The sequence below is a fragment of the Vombatus ursinus genome, unplaced genomic scaffold (assembly GCF_900497805.2).
Source record: "Vombatus ursinus unplaced genomic scaffold, bare-nosed wombat genome assembly UNPS02014935.1, whole genome shotgun sequence".
NCBI lineage: Eukaryota > Metazoa > Chordata > Mammalia > Diprotodontia > Vombatidae > Vombatus > Vombatus ursinus.
In genome coordinates, this window is record NW_020954713.1 from 63,193 (window position 1) to 77,961 (window position 14,769).

At 49.0% G+C, this 14,769-nt stretch overlaps 1 protein-coding gene across 1 annotated transcript; it reads left to right on the forward strand.

Annotated features, from left to right (window-relative positions):
* Positions 1–1,266: 1,266 nt before the first annotated feature.
* On the forward strand, positions 1,267–11,600 carry SNAPC2 (small nuclear RNA activating complex polypeptide 2). Its single transcript, XM_027844054.1, has 5 exons — positions 1,267–1,461; positions 7,839–7,958; positions 8,339–8,407; positions 9,770–10,085; positions 10,385–11,600. The coding sequence occupies exons 1-5, from the start codon at positions 1,267–1,269 to the stop codon at positions 10,744–10,746; spliced, it is 1,062 nt and encodes a 353-aa protein (XP_027699855.1). The 3' UTR covers positions 10,747–11,600.
* Positions 11,601–14,769: the final 3,169 nt, after the last annotated feature.

Below are 14,769 nucleotides of genomic sequence, written 5' to 3' on the forward strand. Positions count from 1 at the left end.
CCCATCCAGATCTTCCTTAGACACTTCCTTCAGTCACCCCAAATTACTTGGCCACTCCTAGATCCCTCCCACAGTCTTTCTGTACATAAGGTCCATCTCATCTCCATTAAGATGCTGAGATTCTTATAATCTAGCCACTGGTCAGATTCTTATAATAAGCTATTGCTTACTAATGTTCAGACTCCTTAAGAGCCTGCCGAATATGACAGATGTTCTAATAAACCTTGTCTTTGGCTGAAAGAAGGCTTGGGTCAAATTCTTTCAGGTAGGACCCCCGTATTGTGATTCTGGGGTCCCAGGACCCCTGAACCCCTAAACGCATCACTCCTACCTTGCTGTTATTCTTATACCTTATTTCTCAACTCATATTCTTCAACCTAGTGACACCAGTCTCCTGGCTGTTCCACCCACCAGACACTCCACCTCCCAATTACAGGTATTTTCTCTGGCTGTTGCCCATCCCTGGAAAGGATGTCCTTCCTCCACTCCACCTTACTGGCCTCCCTGGCTTCCTTTTAAGTCCCAACCAAAATCTCATCTTTTACAGGAAGCCTTTCCCAATTTCTTAACCCTAGTGCCTTCCCTCTGTTAATTATGTCCTCCTTATCCTGTATAGAGCTCGTTAGTAGATATTTGTTTGCTTGATGTCCCCATTAGATTGTAAGCTCCTTGAAGGCAGGGGACTATCTTTTGCCCCTGTATCCCCAGAGCTTCCCACAGTGACTAGCACGTGGTAGGAGCTTAATAAATGTTTGGGGACTGACAGGCTCATGGCCAGGCATTGGGGTAAGTGGTAGGGATACAAAGAAAGGAAAGACAGTCCCTGCCCATCATACTAACAACTACTTACAAACAAGCTATCAGGCAATGGGGAGCCACTGCATGTGGTGAAGTTGAAGGCAATGGGGGCCCGAAGCCTTGGAAAGAAAACATTTTCAAGTGTTTGAGGAGGCCAAACAGACATTTGCCTGTTGCAGTTGTTCACTACAACTGATCTGAAATCTTGCACAAGTTACAGTCCAGATGCAGCATTAAATATCATGCCCTTAAGTAAAGACTTGGTTTTTCAACTCGGGCGTAGCTTATTTCCTCTCCTCCTTCCCTGGGATAGAGGCGTATCTAACGGCACTGACGAAAAGCAAAGCTGCCACAGCCTCCCCGTTGGCCCTTTTTTGGCTCTTAACAGCCGCCGTAGCGGGGCGTATCCGGAAGTGACCGTTTGGCGTATTTGGAGACTGGAGGCGTCAGCTCCCGGCTCAGGCCGTCATGAAGCCTCCTGTAAGGCGGCGCGCGGCCCCGGCGCGGTACCGAGGGCTGGCCCCGGCCGGGGTCCGCACGGCCACGCTCTGGACCCCACGGGAAAAGCAGCAACTCCTCCGTTTACTGCAGGCACGAGACGGGGAGCGGGAACCCGAGGCTGCGGAGCTGAGGCAGGGGCTGCCCCACCGGAGCGAGGCTGAGGTTCGGGGGCGGGGCCGAGGGGGAGGGGGCGGAGCATGGCTCGGGCCAGAACCAGGCTGCGGTCTGGGGGCAGGGCCGAGGGAAGAGAGGCGGTGCGAGACTGATGTGGGGGCGGGGCTGGAGGAAAAGGAGAAGTGAGGGATAGGAGCCCAGGGAGGCTGAAGTAGGGGGCGGGGCAAGGACAGGAACGAGGCTGTAGGGGCGGGGATGAAGGGAAAGGGGCGGGGTTGGGTTCTGGGGGCATGTGCTGGGCATGGGGCTGAGTGGAACGTCAATTAGTCCGCTTTTATTAAGTTACGAGTATGTGCCAGGCACTGTGCTAAGCGCTGGGGGTACAAAAAGAGGCAAAAGACAATCCATGCTGTCAAGGGGCTCACAGCACACAGCACAGTGCCCAGCACATAGGATATGCTTAATAAATGACTATTGAGTGAATGAATCTAAAGAGGGAGAAAATGTGTAAATAAATATCTACAAAGTAAGCTATGTACAAGATAAGCAGGAGACAGTTGACAGAGGGAAGGCACTGGAATTAAGTGGGGTTGGGGAAGGCTTCCCGTAGAAGGTAGGACTTTAGCTGGGACTTAAAGGAAGCCAGGGAGGTCAGTGGTCAGAGTGGAGGAGGAAGAGTGTTACCAGCATGGGGGACAGCCAGAGAGAATGCCCAGAGCTGAGAGATGGAGGGTCTTGTTTGTGGAAGAGGCAGGAGGCCGGTGTCACTGGGTGGAAGAATACTTGCTGGGGAGTAAGGTGTAAGAAAACTGGAAAGGGAGGAGGGGGCCAGGTTATGAAGGGCTTTGAATGCCAAGTAGAGCATTTTGTATTTGATCCTCGAGGCAATAGGAAGCCACTGGAGTTTATTGAGTAGGGACTCTGGTGATATGATCAGACCTGTGCTTTAGGAAAATCACTTTAGTGGCTGATTGGAGGATGGATTGGTGGTGAGACGTTTGAGTCAGGTAGGAACACAACCCTCCACCCCCAGCAGGCTATTGTTATAGGACTGGGTGTGAGATGATGAGAGTCTGCACTAGGGGGGTGACAGTGTCAGAGGAGAGAAGGGGACATGTGGGAGAGATGTTGCAAAGGTGAAATTGACAGGCCTTGCAGTGGATAGAGCACTGGCCCTGGAGTCAGGAGGACCTGAGTTGAAATCTGGCCTCAGACACAGAACACACACTAGCTGTGTGACTCTGGGCAAGCCATTTAACCCCAATTTCAAGGAAGGAATGAAGGAAGGAAGGGAGGGAGGGAGGGAGAAAAGAAATTCACAGGCCTTGGAAACAGCTTGGATATGGGGGTAAGAGATAGTGAGGAATCTAGAATGACTCCTAGTTTGGGAGCCTGAGGGATTGGGAGTGTGGTGTTGCTTTCTACAGTCATAGGGGAGATAGGCGGTGGGGAAGGTTTAGGGGGAAAGATAATGAGTTCAGTTTTAGACATATTGAGTTTCAGATGTCTACTGGACATCCAGTTTGAGATGTCTGAAAGGCAATTGGAGATAGAAGAAAAGTAGATTTGAGAATCATCACTTTAGAGATCATAATTAAATTCACTGGAGCTGATGAGATCATCAAGTGAAGTAGTATGGAGGGAGAAGAGAAGAGGGCTCAGCACAGAACCCAGAGGGATACCTGTGATCTGGAGAAGGGTCCAGTAAAGGAGCGATCAGAGAGGTAGGAGGAGAAACCCAGAGAGAAGAGAGGATCAAAGAAGAGAGAATGATCCTCAGTGTCAAAGGCTGCAGAGAGGTCAAGGAGAATGAGGATTGAGAAAGGGCCGTTGGGTTTGACAGCCAAGAGATCATTGACAACTTGGAAGGAGCAGTTTTGGTGGAATAGTGAGGTCATGAGCAGGAGTTGAGGGGTTAAGAAGGATAGTGGAAGCACCTGTTGTAGACGGCCTTCTCTTGGAGTTTAGCCACAAAGGACAGAAAAGACATAGCATGGTAGTTAGCAAGGATGGAAGGATCAAGTGAGGGTTTTTCCAGGATGATGGAGACTTGGGCATGTTTGTAGGCAGCAGGAAATGAGCCAGTAGGCTGGAGAGATTGAAAATAAGAGATAGAGTCAGATGACAGAGGGCGATAATCTGTTACTGGAGATGAGATGGAATAGGTTCCCGTTGAGCATGTAGAAGGGTTAGCCTTGGTAAGGAGTAAGTCCACCTTATCAAGGAGACAGGGGTGGAGGAGAAGAGAGGGACAGAAGGCACGTGGGTGATAGGAGATGAGAAAGAGGGAGAAGAGGGAGCTCATGGTGAATGGCCTCATTTTTTTTTTCTGTAAAATATGAGGCAAGGTTCTCAGCTGAGAGAGTAGGGGGAGGGAGAGCCAGGGGAGGTTTGAGGAGGGATGAGGAGGTTTGAAAGAGCTGCTGTGGAGAGTGAGAGAGTGAGTTGATGAGGGAGGTGTAGAAGGTTTACCTAGCAGCAGTGAGGGCCCAGTTGAGGTTGTGTATCAAATTTGTAGTGGACCTAGTCAGAATGATTGTGTGATTTTCTTCATCTTCATTTTGTAGCATATGTGTAATACGGAAAGTGGCAAATAGTGGGAGTGATCCAGGCTGAGTTTTGGCAGGGCATAATGGAGGAAATGATAAAGGGGCTAGGGATTCAAGAGAGGGCCACAGTGTAGAACTGAATTAGTTTAACAAGGGGTCAGGATGGAAAAAAAGAGGAGAGAGTGGCCAGTGCAGGGGAAATGGCCTGGGAGACAATTGAGAAATCAAGGAATTGGAGTTCATGGGGGCAGGAGAGGAGGAAGGTTGGGAGCAGGGCTGAAGAGAAAAGGGCAAAGTTCGAGGCTCAGATGGGTCAGGGCTGGGATGAGAGGTGAGGCTGGAGGGAGGCAGAGGGCTTTCCTGGCAAGAGCTAGGTTGAGGTGAAGAGGGTGGGAGAATTTAGGTGGCTAAGAGTCAGGTTCACACAGGGAGGAGGGGAATCTGAGGGGATCTTAACTGAGCAGGGGAGGGGCTCCCTGGTAAGATTAGGAGAGGGAGCAGGGATTCTGGGGCCAGTGAGAGGGTAAAGAAAGGGGCTGAGCCAGAGCCTGGAGTCTTAGGTAAGGGGTGGGGCAGGGCCAGAGTTACATTTGGTTGGGGGCCAGGCCCAGGTTTGGGTGAGTTTTAGATGAGGGATTGGGGCTGGATTTAGGCCAGCTGGATGGCACAGTGGATGGAGTGCTGGACCTGGAATCAGGAAGACCTGAATTTGAATTCTGCTTCAGGCAGTAACTAGCTCTGTGACCTTGGGCAAGTTACTTCAATCAATACTCTCAGCCTCAGTTTCTTCACCTGTATTAGGGGAATGTGGTGAGGACCAAGTAAGATAACATGAGAAGCACCTTGCAAACCTTGAGGCCTATATAAATGCTGCTGTCGTTGTTATCATCATCATCATCATTATTATTAATCTGTGCTATGAAAGGTGAGACTCAGCTGAACCTGGTTGGAGGAGAGCTGAACCTGGTTGGAGGAGGGCTGAGGTTGAGATGGATTGAGGCTAAAGTGGGAAAGGCCTGGGGGATTTGGGGGAGCTATGAGGGGGATCCCCAGGATGGAAGTGAGGCTCAGGTGAGACTGAGGGAGCTCATGCTCCTTCAGTACCCTGAGTACTTTGTGTGAGTCCTGACACCCTGCTCCTGACTTTGTAACCTTGGGCAAGCCAGTTCCCTCTTCTTTGCTTCAATTTTTCCATATTTAAAATGAGCCCATTTGGCTTCATGGTCTCCCTAAGCCCTCCCAGGGATAGCAGTCTTGTGGTCTGGGTCCTCAGGCTGTACAGAGCAGAGTTGGGGACGAGCTTATGTCTTACTCAGACTGTTGGGGCAGGGTAAAGATCTGTGAGAGACAAAGACAACTGGTGTTTAAAAAGCAGGAATTGGGTTATCCGTTCAGTCTAACCAGCCTCCTATGTGCTGGTTAGAAGAGTCCTGGGGGTGCCCAAAGAGGCAGAGAGAGAGAGAACCAAGGGTAGGCTACTCTCTTGAAGCCAGTGGCATCCAGAAAATAATTGATGTCAGCTTTGGGAGAAAAATGGGGTCCAGCATGAAGGAGGAAATCCCTCCTATCAGGAAGGAGAGGTGATCTCTTCCCCTTCCTCAGGCAAGATAGGGTGGATTATCCAAGGAAAAAAGGATGATTGGGATTTTCTATATTAAGTTCAAGAAATTCAACACAGTTATGAAGTACCTTCTGAGTGCAAGGCCCTGAGGAAATTAACATATTACATTAAAGAATCACAGCATTTTAGAGTTGAAATCCAGTTCAAAAAGCATTTATTAAATACCCACTGTGTGCCAGGCACTTAGGAAGAACTGGGGAGGCCCCACCCTCAAGGAGGGCCTGACCTTCTTCTGGAAGGGTGGACCCTCAGTAGCCAAGTAATCCACGTGCAGCTTGAAGAAGAAGGCCTTCAGTGTCCCAGAAACTGGAGGTCCGGCTTCAGAAACCTCGCCCAGAGAGACCTTTTGACCCACAAGGCAGCCTCTTCATCTTTGAGAGAGCTCCCGCTGCTGCCAAGTCTTTCCTTGTCTCAAGCCTGTATTTGCCTCCATGTATCCTTCACTCCTGGTTCTGCGATCTGGACCCAAACAGAACGCATTGAACCCCTTCTTCCACAGGGGTTTTCCCAAGTATTTGAAGGTCTCTCATGTTTCTACTAAGTCTTCTCTTCTTTATGGTAAACATCCCTAATTCCTTCATGGACTCAAAGCCTTTCTCAAAACCTTTATCCAGGCCCTTCTTTGGATGCTCCTCAGCTTACCAGTGTCCTTCCCCAATGTGGCCAGGCTTAGTACAGCACTTCAGAAGTGGTCTGACCAGGGCAGAGTGCAGTGGGACCATCACCTCTTTACTCTTGGAAGCAGTGCCTCTCTTAATGCAGTCCAAGCTTTGTTTTGGCTGCCTTCTCAGTTGGCTCTGTGAGTCACCCAAACCCCAGATACTTTTCAGACAAACTGCTGTCTTACCATGCTTTGGCATGGAACATTTCCTACCTAATGGAAAAGCACTTATTAACTGTTTGCTGTGAGCCAAGCACTGTGCTAATTGTTAGGGATACAAATAAAATGTCTCAAGCAACTCACATTCTAATTAGGGGAGACAATCCTGATGCCTGCCCCAGCTCATGAAGCTGATTTTTTAAAACCCACATCTAAGAATTTGTATTTTACTATTTCATAGATTTCAAGTTGGAGAGGACTCCCAGGCCATTGTGTCCAGCCCCTTCCTTTATTTTCTAGATAAGGAATGTAAGACCAGAAAAGGCAATGCCTTCTCCAGGGTGGCACAGGCAGTATATGGCATAGTTAAGGCCTGAAGTTGTCATGCTTTCCCCCTACGCCACCCTGTCTCATCACCACTGAATTTTGGCTCCAGTGTTCCCATGTCCAGTGTATTTATTGGCTATCCCTTCCAAAACTGATCTACAAAACTGATAAGCGTGCCCGTTATGCCTTTATGCAAGGTCTTGATAAAAATATTAACCAGCACATGGCCCAGCATCGATCCTGATGCATTGCACTGAAAACTTCCTTCCAATTTGATACCAAGTCATTCATGTCCAACCATCCAGCTAGCTCTCCATCTATGTAATTGTACCCTCTTCTAGCCTAGAAATGTCAAACACCAGTTGGGAAATGTGTAACAAAATAAACAAAAATAAAACAAAACATAGATGATGTGAATATGTGGTTTTCTAAGTCAACATGCAGCCAGCAGGGATCCTTGTCTTTGAACTTTACACCATTCATCTAGCCCACGTCTCTCTGTCTCTTCTGTAAGACTAGTATGAAACACATCATCAAATGATTTTTGAAAATAGATGGATTTCTGCTTGTGAGTATTAATACACCTTCTTGATATAGAATGCCAGTCCTGAGACTCAGAGTCTCGTGGGGGTTAAAACCAAAACAGATAACATGCACTACGATGTGACAAATATAGTAGAAGGTACAAAGGTCTCTCTGTGTTTAAGGGGCAGGACTTAACTTACCAGGGGAAACCAGGGAAGGCTTCCTGTAGGAGATGGGTTTGATTCAGATTATGTCATGAGCTCCTTTGGGTCAGGAGCTATTTTTGCCTACGTTTGTATCCCCAGTGCTTAGCACAGTGTTTGGCACATAGTTAAATGAGTTAACATTCGTAAAGTGCTTTGCCACTTAAAGCACTATATAAATACCGGCAATCATGATTATTATGTGATTAATGATGCTCGTTGGCTTGGATTTAGGCTTACTGAATGCTTGAGGCAGTGTGTTCAGGGGACACGGGGAATGGGACAGCCCTCAGCCCTACCCTGAGTGAAGCTTTGGACAAACTCAGGACGTTAGCATCCTTTCTGATTCCTTCTGTACCCCTCCTGTTGTTTCTTGCTAGATCCAGGATTTCTTGCAGTTGTTGAAGCGTCGTGTGACCCGGGAGGTAATTCAGCAGGAGCATCGCTGCTGCCAGAAGGAACAGAGGCTTCACAAGGCTGAAGTTCCAGCCCCCATTGAGGTGAAGATGGGGTGAGAATACCAGAGAAGTCAGAATGTGGGGGACAGGAGACCCATAAGCAAGAGGTGGGGTGTGAGAGAAAAGACCCCAGTTTAATTGGTGTGGCACACGGAAGGATGGCAGGAGCGTTGGATTTGCCAGAACCAGTCTTTTAGCCTCTGTGCCTCCATTACCCAATCTGTAAAATGAGGGGACTGGACTAGAATCTAGTGGTCCTTAAGGTCCCTGTGATGCTGTGGCATTTGGCTGGGTGTGAGAGGAGTCTTTGAGGGATGTGAGATGGAGCTGGGGGAGGAAGAAGGGAGGCAGTTGATATCTTGCCAAGAAAAGGTAAGCAGTGGCCATGGGTGATCAGATTGTAATACTGGATTCCATTCTAGGTTTGGACAGATCTGGCTACAAAGGTCACCAGCCAGTTGGAAGAAGCGATGACCACTGCCTTTTCCCAGGTACCAGGGGCCCCGAAATTCTCAAACTCAATTCTTTTTTCCAGATATCTGTGATTTCATCAGGGTAGGCACTGCCTTGTCTGTGTCATAGTTGACCACCTTGTTGAGCTCCTACAGTCAGAAAACTTCATCTTCTCACGGCCAGCTATCTGGGAATAAGGCTTTCCTGAACTGGCTCTGCTAAGCCTTGAATACTGCCACCAGAGCAGACTTGAAGGCTTTCCATTTTGGTAGACTTACCAGGACAGCCTTAAAGAGCCCAGGGCCTCTCCTTGGCCTCAGTGAGCCATCAGAAAAGGACGTCACAAAATGGTCTTTCTGAGAAGTCATTACCCATGCATCTGTCTTTTGGGGAAAATCTAGAGCAGGGGATCTTAAACTAGGCTTGATACGTTCCCCCCCACCCCCCAAGGGTTCCATGAATAATTTTCAGGAGAATCTTTGAACTCTAATTACACCTCCTACTCTCAAAACTCCAGTGGCTCCCTCCTACCCCTGGGATCAAATATAAAATCCTGTTTGGCTTTCAGAGCCTTTCATGACCTGAGCCCCTTGGCCTTCTTATCCCTCCCTCCCTTCCATGCCCTCTCTGATCTGCTGCCATTGGCTCTCCATCTCCTGACTCGAAGGGTGTTCACTGGCTGCCCGCCATGCCTGGCACTCTCTGTACGTCCTGGTTTCTCTGGCTTCCTAAGTCCTACCTTCTGCAAGAGGCCTTCCCTCATCCCCCTGAATGCTAGTGCCCTTCCCTCTGCTGATTGTAGCTTGTTTGCTACCCAGTTGTTTGCATGCTGTGTCCCTCGTTAGATTGTGAGCTCTTTGAAAGAGGGGGTGTTTATTGCCTCCCTTTGTCTCCCCAGGGTTAAGCACAGTCCCTGGCACATAGTCCATGCTTAATAAATGCTTAAATTACTGACTAACTTTATTTTCACTAACTTCTAATTTCCTTTAATGATTTAAAAAACCGTGATTCTGAGAAAGGATTTGTAGATGTCACCAAACTGCCAAAGAGTTCCATAGCACAAGAGAGGTTGAGGAGATCCTCTTGCAAGAGACGGGTGAACTTCAGATGCAAAAAGAGACATTCATTTTTTGGCCTGGCCAATGAAGGTTTTTGTTTTGCTAGACTATGCATGATAATGACAGTGGCTTTGTTTTTCTTCCACTGGGAAGGGTGAGAAAGACCTGTAAAAGGGAATAGTTTCTGAAAATGAAGGAGGTGGGAAACCAAAGAGCCCCTGACCCAGAGGAAGAACAAATTCATGGTGAGGGGCTGCTCTAAGCTGTCCTGGCTCCTGCAGGCATCAGGCCCCTGACTGCGGGCCCTTTATGCTGTGCCTGTTTTCTCTCTGCCCCTCCCAGATCCTGACCATTGCTGCGACAGAACCCGTGAGTCTGCTCCACTCCATTCCGGAGAAGCCAACCCAAGCCAGTGAGAGACAGCTTCTCTCCAAAGACTCTTGTTCCCAGGGAGAACTCCCACCTCAGGCTCCAGAGCCCACCCAAGAGACCAGTGGGGGAGTATCTGGCACCTCAGACACCCAGGTCAAGATGAACTCCTCCAAATCTAGCCTGGCCTCACCCGCAAATGGAGACTTTGTCATTGACTTTGAGAAGATATATAAATATCTTTCAAGTGTATCTCGGAGTGGCAAGGGCCTTGAGCTTTCCCCTGGAGGTGAGTGGGAATGTGATGAGAGGGGAGCTCAGTGCTGGAGGTGGGGGGCAAGAGGCAGAGCAATGGGCCGAGAGGTGGGGCAGGGATAGGGAGGGGAGAGAGGGCTAGACTTGGCTTCAGATACTCACTACCGTGTGACCCTGGGTGAGTCATTGAACCTCTCCTCCCAGGGCTGCTGTGAGGATTAAATGAGGTCATCCTTGTAAAGTGCTTTGCAGACCTTCAAGTGCTCTGTCAGTGCTAGTTGCCCTTATCATCATCCCCAGCCACACTCACTCCCCCTTTTTCTTGATTCCTAGAGTCTGCCGTCCTCCTTGATCTGCTCATGTCCCTCCCTGAGGAGCTCAGTCGCCTGCCCTGTGAAAGGCTGCAGGCCCACATGGCTAGTTCCTACAGAAAACTGGTACGCCCTCAATCGAACTCAGGCCCAAGCCCTGAGGAACCTGGCAAAGGCCAGTCCGTGGAAGACAGTGAAGTTAGCACCTCCCCTAGCAGTGCCCCAGGAAGCATGGAAAGCCCAGCTCCTGAGAGGTCTTCCGCTTCTGGGCCAAGTCCTCCCCCTGCTCAGCACCAGCTGTGGCAGGATCTGGAGTTCTGTCCTCTGAACCCATTCCTGGTTCCCTTGGAGCTTCTGTCTCAGGCCCCAACTCCTGGGCAGTGAGCACTGGCAGGCCCTTTGCCAGGAGACCCTCCTGAGGGCGGAGCCCTACACTGCATCCCCAGGCGAGGGGGTGTGTGTGTGTGTGTGTGTGTGTGTGTGGTCAGGGTGAGAGGAGGAGAGAAAAAAGGTGAGCTCCTAGGAAATAAAGCTATGTTTTATTATTTCTGAAATTCCTTTCCTATTTTATCCTAGGTTTCTAGGCAATTCCATGACTGGGTTTATCTGATTCCCTATTCTCAATATCTGATCTGAACAAGTACCTAAAAATCTGTACTAGGTAGGAATTTAAAGAGATTCCAAAGTTCCTGGGGCCCAGAATCATATCTGTTCTGCTGAACCCCATTCCCTCTCTGGATTTGAAGAGTTGTATATGTGTTTGAAAGAGATTTCAGGCAGACAAGTCCTGGGAGTTCTGGGGCAGTCAGGGTTATTCTGGGAAAAGCACTTTTTAAACCTTAAAGTATCATTTAAGTGTGATTTCAAAAAAAATGATGCGTTTGCTTCTTCAGCAAATACTGGTTGAGTATCTCTAATGTGCATGGTCTTCCTCTCCTCCTCTTCTCCACTCTGCCTGGTGTGCATGAGATAGTTCAGCATCAGAACACCCCGGTATTTGCCACCCTCAACACTATCATTCCTTTGATACCTTAGTTTTCAGTCAGGTATTGTAGTGAAGATTGGGTTTCTGCCTCAGCCTTGTGATTTGGTTGCTGATGGGCACAGTTAAGTTTATCCATCTCAAAAATATGTAACTTAGGTTCAGAAGGAATACAAGACAGGATTCTGGATACTGGTTTTTATTTTCAAAATAAAATTTTAAAAAGCTAATAAAAACAAAATTAAATTACAAGTAACTAAGAAATTTGTCAGCATAATTTACAAGTGGTTGTAAAGCTGCTAAGTCATTCATTTTTGTCATTTAATTTTAAAATGAAACTATTTACTTTGTCTAATTAATGTGGAGATGTGCTTTCTCAAAAATTAGTTTCAGTCATAGTTAACTCAGGCGCCCACCTTTGCTCCTCCGACAGTCATCCGGTGTTAACTGTGCTCACTAACACCAAATTAATTTTGCTTCATTAATATCCCAATTAAACAAGCAATTTTGAGGTTTTTAACTTAAAATCAGACAGCTTCTTCAAAGAAGCATGAACTTCTTTCGCAATTCTGGGTTGTTTTTTTCCATTCTTTCCCATCCTCATTTCATCAAACAGAATATTCAGTGGTATCGTGATTGAAAACTGGGCCATGCATGTATATTCTATTTCACCTAAATATATGATACAATAAACAGTCTACAAAATCTTAATTCATTTTCAAGCAGGTTCAAAATGAACATTTCTTGACACGTGCCCTGTCCCAACCCCAGCTTCCCACGCTGTTTTCTTCTTTCTTTCCGAGGTTCTGCTTGTCCTCCCAGCCGCAGTCCACATCAGGGAGGGGACAGCTAACTTCTGGGCCCTGCTCTCCCCCCCATTGTGGCTGTCCACGAAGGAGACAGACCCAGGGACTGCATTTTTTCTCAGATCCTTTTTTCAGACTTCACTTGGACCCCATGTCCACTCGTTCTTAGCTCAGCTGTCTCAGTCCGTGCCTGTTCTCCCATTACTACGGAACAAGCTTTACAGTTACCCAGTGAGGGAGGTGGTGTGCAGATTAATACCCCCATTTTCCAGCTGAGGTAGCACCTCAACCAGTAACGGCCTAGGGAGAGAGCCCCACTCCTGAGAGCTCTACTGATCCCTCCCGGATGATGAGGGGTGATGATCAGGATCGCATAAGGCAAGCGTCAGATGTGGAATTCAGACGGAGGCCCATTGGGCCCTCAAGTCCAGCATTCTTTCCACTAAGCCATTCTTCCAATCCTGCCTCCAGTGAACTGGCCCATTCAGATCGATGAGTCCGCTCTTCTTCCTTCCTGGGATGCCCTAGAACAGTGGTGGGGAACCTTGGGCCTGGAGGCTGAGTGTGGCCCTCTAGGTCCTCAAGTGTGGCCCTTTCACCCCTTAATAAAAGGATTTGTTCTATAAAACTTGGATCCTAGAGCCTAGGCCAAGGGGTGACTTACGGTCCTCGCATCTGGTCTCAACCCCTCTTTCCTCCGCCATTCCAATCATACCACCAGCTGAAACTCCACTCTCGGCACAAAGCTCTCAGTAGATACCGGTCACTAGCCCCAACCTCTACTCTCTCCTTGTCCTTTGTTGTTCACTGGACTATGGCTTCACCATCCCCCTAACTCTCAGCTGCTGTAGGCAGGGCAGGGCCCCTCTGGCACCCCCAGAGGCACTTCAGAATGTCATTGTGTCTTGAACTTCAACCATACCAGGAGCTATTTCTTCCAGCCCAAAGATGCTCGAGCAAGGCATTGGCTCAAGAAGCCGAGGTAGAGGTAGAGGGGACGTGGCCTTCCAAAGGACGGGGAAAGTGATGAAAGTGGTGCAGGGGATGGTTTTGTTCCACCCCCCACTTCAGGTTTAGCAGGCGCTTAACACACTGCATCTCATGGAAATAAGGGTACAAAGGTGTTTATTGTAAGGGGGATGGGAAGCATATGGGGCTGGGAGTTGAAGGGGAATTTGAGAAAATGTCATTGAACAGGTGCTGTCAGAAGTGAGCCGATGTGGGTAAGAGGGCAGTAGGACAGTGGCACGAATGGGCCAGGGCTGCTAGGTTCTGAGACCCTCTGACCCTCTGCAACAGCTCGCACAATGGGGGCTGGGGCAGAGGAATAGGACTGAATGACCCAGTCCTGGTTTTGGAAGGGCACAGGGAAGGGGGAGCGGGGGAGGGAGTCTGGTGGTGGCAAGAGCCGCATGTGAAGTAGTTGATCAGCACAGCCAGGATCGAAGGGACAGAATATCAGAAGTGGGATAATGCTCTAGACATCCAGCCCAGCCCCTTCTCCCTCCCCACTTTATAGTACGGGAGTAGACCCGGGGAGTGGGAGGTTTATACCCAAAGACACACAGCTAGAGGCAGAGCTGAGATTCGGATCCAGGTGGTCTCCCTGCCAGTCCAGGACGCTTTCCCACTGCCCTGCTCTGTCTCTCATTCACCTTGAAGCTCTTTTTTTCCACCTCATCACAAAAAACACTCACACTCAGGACAGGATGATTTGTTATTTATTATTTGGGCCTGAGCTACAGCGGCTGCGGGTGTTGTCTCTGTCCGCTGTCCAGCTTTCCTCCCCTTCCCCTCTCCTATGTTTGGCTTGTCCTGGGTACGTCTGCTAGTTTTAGCTCAGGGGTGGTCTGGGTGAGCTGCTTTGGTTTTAGAGCCCAGCCAGGTGGGGTAGGGGCTCAGCACTTGTGGGAACTCGTTTATAAATCCTGCATGGTGGGGCAGGGGCGTTTGGGATAACTAGCCAGGCACCAGCCCTGGATGAAAAAAAAAAAACAACCCTACAGTAATCCAGGGGGGAAGAGGCCCCCACACCCTTCCTAAGCTTCTATGCTTTGGGGGTGGACAGACAGCAAAGCAACAGGAGGGATGTGTCAAGGATATCATATGGGCTTGGAAAAAGATCAGGTGGCCAAGAAGCTGGGGACGCCATTCTAGGTAGGGAAATGGTAGGAACAAAGGCACAGAGGTGGATAACAAAGTCAGCCTGTGGGGTCTGGGAGAGCAGAAGGCCCCTGATTGAGGGTTGGGAGACAGGCTTAGAGGTTACTACAGTCACATGAGGAGAGCGCAGGGGGACAGAGAGGGCAGGGTGGCCACGCCTGTATCAGCTCTCAGCAGACATTCCCTCCACCCTGGGGGAATGGGGGGGGGGGTTAGCTAATAAGGGTTTGGGGCTGACCTGCAGCTAGGTATAGCCTTGTCAAAGAAACCCACTACCAAGTCTAGTTTGAGCCAACTTCAATCATCTGCTGCCCTTCACACAGTAGGCATTTAAGGAGTGTTAAGACAGGTTCAATTGCAATGCCTTGCAGAGTCGTACTCCCCCCCACTGCCCTCACTGCCCTGACGAAGCCCCTCTGCTTAGGATCTCCTTGACCAGGAAGTCAACCATCAGAA